Source organism: Geotrypetes seraphini, chromosome 19, assembly GCF_902459505.1.
Source record: "Geotrypetes seraphini chromosome 19, aGeoSer1.1, whole genome shotgun sequence".
Classification (NCBI taxonomy): Eukaryota; Metazoa; Chordata; class Amphibia; order Gymnophiona; family Dermophiidae; genus Geotrypetes; species Geotrypetes seraphini.
The window spans coordinates 4,686,928-4,692,927 of record NC_047102.1 but is presented as its reverse complement, the minus strand read 5'-3'; the positions used below and the strand labels follow the sequence as shown (position 1 = coordinate 4,692,927).

Here is a 6,000-nt window from a genome sequence, read left to right as displayed (position 1 = left end):
AGGAATAGTGGCCATGCTGACCAGTCTTGACAGGGGGAACTGGTGCAGCAGTGGCAGAAAGCCTGGTGGTGGGAGGGTCCAAAAATGATGTCATTGGAGGCCCTTTCATTAAAGTGTGTTAACTTAAAACAGAGCTAAATTCTATATTTGGCACCCCAAAAATGCTGCACTTCAGGTTAGGCGCAGTTTATAGAATAGCGCTTATGCCCAGGAACCATTCCTAATTTTTCCTTGGTGTAAATGGCCGCTCTCCTGGTTTTGAATTTGAGCTGTTTCTGGTTGGTCAATCTCCTTGTTTGACGTCAGCCTCTCTGCTTTTTATAGAATAGCGCTTATGCCCAGGAACCATTCCTAAATTTTCCTTGGTGTAAATGGCCGCTCTCCTGGTTTTGAATTTGAGCTGTTTCTGGTTGGTCAATCTCCTTGTTTGACGTCAGCCTCTCTGCTTTTTATAGAATAGCGCTTATGCCCAGGAACCATTCCTAAATTTTCCTTGGTGTAAATGGCCGCTCTCCTGGTTTTGAATTTGAGCTGTTTCTGGTTGGTCAATCTCCTTGTTTGACGTCAGCCTCTCTGCTTTACAGCGCTTCCTGCGCTGCATCTGGGTAGCTCCGCCCTCCCCTCAGCCTTCTCCGTGCCGGTTTTGGCGGCGTTCTTGATTCTTCACTTTTCTGATTGGCAACGGGTCCCTGACACTTTGAGTCCCAGAAACTGGGCTTGGTTGGACCTGGTTGTGAGGCCGCTCTCCTGGTCTGACTATTAGACCATTGGATGAACTCTCAAGCTAAGTGCTGAGTTTTTGCTAGGGGTCGGCTGGGGGGGTTCTTTCAGCGGGACTCCCTGCTTTACAGATGCACATTGCGTGATTTATTTTGAACACTTATTGTTTTGAGCATACGTGAGGTGTCCAGTGATGGTGTGCAGGTGAGTGGGTTTTATAACTCGCTTGTGTTAAGCGCTGGAGAATTTTCTCCCTTTGCCTATCCTTCACATTGAGGACACCCCGCTTCACTAATTAATTAAATGACCTTTTGGCATTATGTGCTTATGGACGTAGGCAAGTCCCCTGTAAGAACCTATGGGCTAGCGCCGCATTTTTGTATCTTTAAAAGTACCTAGAGACTTAGTGAATTACAGACCTGAAAAGAAATAGGTTTTGTGATTGTCCGGAAAGGTTCTCCAGCGTCACCCCTGTGGTTGTTTTCAACGTCTCCAGCCATCTGATTGCTGGTCACTCTTCACTTGGTTCTTTCGATCTTCCCAAACATGATGTCCTCCAGTGACCAAAATCAGACAGTCGTAACATCATCATTTGGGCTTCGAGTGACAGAGCCGGTTTGATAAGAACATAAGAATAGCCTTATGGATCAGACCAATGGTCCACCTAGCCCATGGTGGCCAATCCAGGTACCAAGTACCTGGCAAAAGCCCAGAATAGCAGCATTCCATGCCACCGATCCAGGGCAAGCCTTCCTGAAACACTCGATGAATCTTAACCTACTGTCTCTTCCTCTGTAAACCGTTCTGAACTGCTTGTGGTATATTAAAACGAAAGCTCTTCTCCTCCTCCTCTGCCAAGGCCTGGAATTGGTGTGAAAGCAAAGCCACTTTCTCTCTGCATGGCATGAGCCCCCCTCCCTCGGAGGAAGTCTGCCTTCCCGCTGTTTGCGTTTAAAATGATTCGCCTCGGGCTTTTCTGGGCAGGGAGAACAGCCGCCCGCCCCTCCCTCTGCAGCCCCAGCCGCGGACGCGCTGTAAATGGAGCGAGAAATGCGCCCGTTCGGCAGCCGGCCGGAGGCGTCGAGCGCGAAAGGGGAGCGGCCCGTGTGAAGGGGGATCCGGTGCAGCCGAAAGAGCGGAGGGAAGATGCCCGCGATCCTGGTGGCTGCCAAAATGAAGTCGGGGCTGCCGAAACCCGTGCACAGCGCTAGCCCCATCCCTCAGGTGCAGGCTGGGGCCCGGAAGCCCCCGGGGGGCAGGCAGGAGAGCCACTTTGACCCTCAGGTGAGAGAGAGCAGGTGCCCCCAACTTCCAGATGCTGAAAAGGGCTTTTGGTTCTGGCAGACAGACAGGCAGAGGTTGATTTCACGGTCTAATTTTCTGTTATCTCCAATTTTCAGCTGAATGCCTGGCATTAGCGCGCCCGGTATCATCTCCTCCTTGTGCTTTCTCTTAACGTGTTTTCTGTCTTGCATTTTCACACTTTTTTTTTTTTTTTCTAATAGCAGGCATGTGCTCCTTTTTAAGGAAATGTTCCTTTAAAAAGGAAAAAAAAACCCCAACGCCGCATCCACAGAATGTCCTTGGCAGTTTCCGTGCTGTATCCGTGTGTCAGTGAGATGCCTCGGTGAAGCTGTCCATGCTGTGTTCGTGATTTAAATGTATAGGGGTTTCACTAATGACCGCTATTCGCATTTTGTGAATTACTCAAGTTACGTAAATGACGGTGTGTTCCACGCAAACAAAAAATGAGAAAAACCCCCCTATTTGACATATATATCCTTAATATCTCTTCAGGGATGGGGTAAAAATGAGTCATAATCGTTGAGACGATGCGTGTGTGTTGTTTTTTTTAAGACTTGAGAAACAGGGAGGAGGATCGGGCATGCCTGGCCTCATTTTACCAGAGGGTTCGTACAATTCACTGGAGGGAAAGTGTTTAACTCCTGTGTGGAGAATTGGCTCCTATCTGTGCCTGTCATAAACCCTGCAATAAATTAGGTCCTTAATGTGCCTTGTAGCCCAGCATGGCATTAGGGGGGGCTGCCCACCCCGGGTGCCATGTTGACGGAGGCACTGGCATCCCTCCTCTCTGCCCCGCCTCCTTCCACGCCTTCCCTCACCATGCACCCGTCCCCCCTTCCCTTGTACCTCCAGTTCACCGCTGCAAGCAAGAACTGTTTTAGTGACGATTGTTAGTGCAGTGGTCTCAAACTCCTATTTTGAGGCCCTCGGTATGTTTATCATAATCACAAAAGTAAAATAAAACAGTTTCTTGATCATATGTCTCTTTAGCTATAAATTACAATATTATTATTAAGACTTAGCATAAAGGAAAGATTTTTAAACTATAAAGAGTTTTAAATAACATCAGGTACTATTTTGTCCTTGTTACTGTCACTTTTAAGGCTAATAATAGATATTCTAGTACACTCACTTATAGTTTTTATTCTCAGTTGTATGGACCTTCAGATAGCGGCCGGGCATAAAGCTACCGGTTGCTTTGCTTTTCATCGGTCCCACCTTTATTATTCATATGACTAATTTTTGTTTTGTTTTTGTTTTTTTACTTAGACTTTTCTGTGTGTTAGTATTAAAGGAATGTCACTTTGCTTATAGTGATCTTGTCCTATATTCACTCTGTTTAATTGGCTTTTGGACTTCTACATATTTATAAAAGTTTGTATACTCTCTCCTTGACACAGAAATGTCGATCGAGATGCTTCGCTAACGCAGCAAAAACTGTATAATCAGTTACTAAAGCACCTTTGTCAAACTTTACGAAAACAAACAGACAGTTTAAGAAATGAATTCCGAGGGTTCATTGTTTTAGCTTTAAAAACAAACCTATGGTACTTTGTGTGTCTAGGGGCTTTGAAAATGAGCCTCCGAGTCTTACTTTTTGGAATTCATTGTCCCGTCAAAACTTACAGAGATGAGATGGGCTGGATCAATTCCATGCACATTTGTATTCTGCGCCTGAAATTTTAATGTCAATGACGTGGGATAAAACACAGTTTAGCAGATTAAAAATCAAATATGCTGCCCCTCCAAGGATCCTTGGTGAATACTATTTCCTGGTCCTGGTGACCCTTTTTCTGTAGTCACAAAAACACTTTCACCAAAAGGAATAAATGAAGGTATAATAAATAGTAAAACACATGCAGAAACCAATCTTAACGGAGGAAAAAGCCTCAGACAGGGGCCCACCCACCTCTACAATGGTGGAATAGCGGTGCTCGGGCGATCACTTCACTGGCACAAAACCTCCTATTTTGATGGTCCTAGCAATGTGTTTGAAAATTGCTTTCAGAGTTGAGTGATATAGAAGAAGATAATAATGACTTAACTTTCTCCTTTAAGGATCGGTACACCAACGATGGCCAGCGTTTCACTGTCAAGCTGCCTCAGGGTGTAACAAGTCCGATCACACTCTCATCCGGACGCCGCTCGCGTCTCAAAAGCTTTTTCCTCCGTTAAGATTGGTTTCTGCATGTGTTTTACTATTTATTATACCTTTTGGTGAAAGTGTTTTTGTGACTATTAGTGGTGTTCACCATATCCGAGTTTTTTTTGCTATGACCCTTTTCTGGAGGACAGGGCTCATGACAGGCCCCCTCCCCCTAGCAGGATTTCTTTCGGCACCTCTATTTTTTGGTGGTTCATATGCTTGCTGACTCAGAGACTGACTCAAAAGGTTGACTTGGCGCCCTGCCCTCTCCCCCCCACCCCCACCCAGCTTGGCACTCGGAGCCGGCTTCCTTTCCCATTCCTACCCGTGAGCTGACTCCCTTACAGGGTCAGACTTCCCAGTGCTCTTCAGTTTAAATCATGCGCTGGCCTTTTGGAGCTCTTGTTTGTTGCCACAGAAACCACTCTCCTAACAGCAAACCGAAATAGTTTTCCATAACAGTCGAGGGGGGGGATGAGAGGCGCTTAAACTTGTGTATGAAGATTGATAGGTGAGGCACATGCTTTTATCTGCACGTGTCGCCCAATTAATGCTATAGTCTTGGCACAGTCTTTGCCAGCGCAGAAAATTCTTTGGGGTGTCATTAGAGAGATTTAATAACCCAGCCGTAATGACACCATTAAGGAAGAAAATACTCCATTACAGATAAATAAAACCTATGGACATTTTTCTTTGCTAGGTTTTGATTAAAATTCTTGCGTGAGCCATAAAAGCTGATTGTAGATTTGCTTGGTGCCTATGATTGTGTTTATATCGAATGGCTCTTATTTTCCGTGGGGGTAGCCAGCTGTCTTCTTCTATCCCAGAAGAAAGTTCTTGTTCTGATTAAGAAACACACAATAGGTTAATAGCTGTTACAAGTTGTTTCTCTGATGTATGATGTCAAACAAAAAAATAAAAGAGCACAGAATCCACTTTCTTTTCCATCATCTCTATAGATTTCTCTAGCATCTGTGTTTGAAAATTAAAAATGAAACAGCTGGGGTTTTCTAAGGTGTCTCAACATTATGGACATGTGGTTTTTTTCCATCCAAGACTATACAGTAGCTGAATCAGATTACAAAGATTCTACTTGCTTGTAAAGCCAGCATATGATCCATAAGGGAAGTAGAGATGATTTAGGGCCCATTTACAAAGGTACAGTCGCGATTCTCCTACAGCAAATGCACAGAATGGGTTTTGGTGCAGGACAGGGCTACCATATTTTTCTCCTGGAAACCCCAGACACGTGACCCTGCCCTGTCATGCCCCCAGCCTCGTCCCCACAAAGCCACCTCTCTTTTTCTGGATGAGCTCCAGCCACATCTGGAGGGCCTGGAGCATGCTCAGAGGCCCTCCAGATGTAGCTGGAGCTCGTCGGGACATTCCAAAACCTGGACGTCTGGCAACCCTACTGCGGGAGAATTGCTGCCGCGATTTTGTAAAACGGGACCCGTAGTGAATTCTATGTTATGGGACCCCAAGGGCATTAGTCCTGGGGTAGGTTATGTCCTAAATTCTGATTTTTTGACTCTCCACCTCCCCCACCCCCATGATCATCTGCAAAATCAAAGTTAAATCAGACCTAGTCACTAAAGATATTTATCATATGAGGGACGCTCAATAATTTATCTCCCTGAGTATGAAAGAAAGTAGCAAGCTTGTTGAAACAAGTCTATGCATGTTGTGACATTCTCAAGGTTATTCATGCACAGTGGCGGCTCAGTGTGAGTCTAACGTTCCAAGAGACAGGATGTCAGGAGAGTCCTCATATGAATCGAGTAAGAAACTGCTATATTTAGAGCACAAAAGAAAGAAAAAAAGCCAAA

At 45.3% G+C, this 6,000-nt stretch overlaps 1 protein-coding gene across 8 annotated transcripts in view; it reads left to right on the top strand.

Moving 5' to 3' along the window:
* The first annotated feature begins 1,801 nt into the window (after positions 1-1,801).
* Positions 1,802-6,000, top strand: part of NAV2 (neuron navigator 2) — a 268,615-nt gene continuing 264,416 nt past the window's right edge. For all 8 annotated transcript variants that reach the window (XM_033928185.1, XM_033928184.1, XM_033928183.1 and 5 more), the window contains exon 1: positions 1,802-2,004. In XM_033928185.1, the coding sequence (XP_033784076.1) occupies positions 1,867-2,004 (138 nt within the window). In that variant the 5' untranslated portion in view covers positions 1,802-1,866. The remainder of the gene's footprint in view (positions 2,005-6,000) is intronic.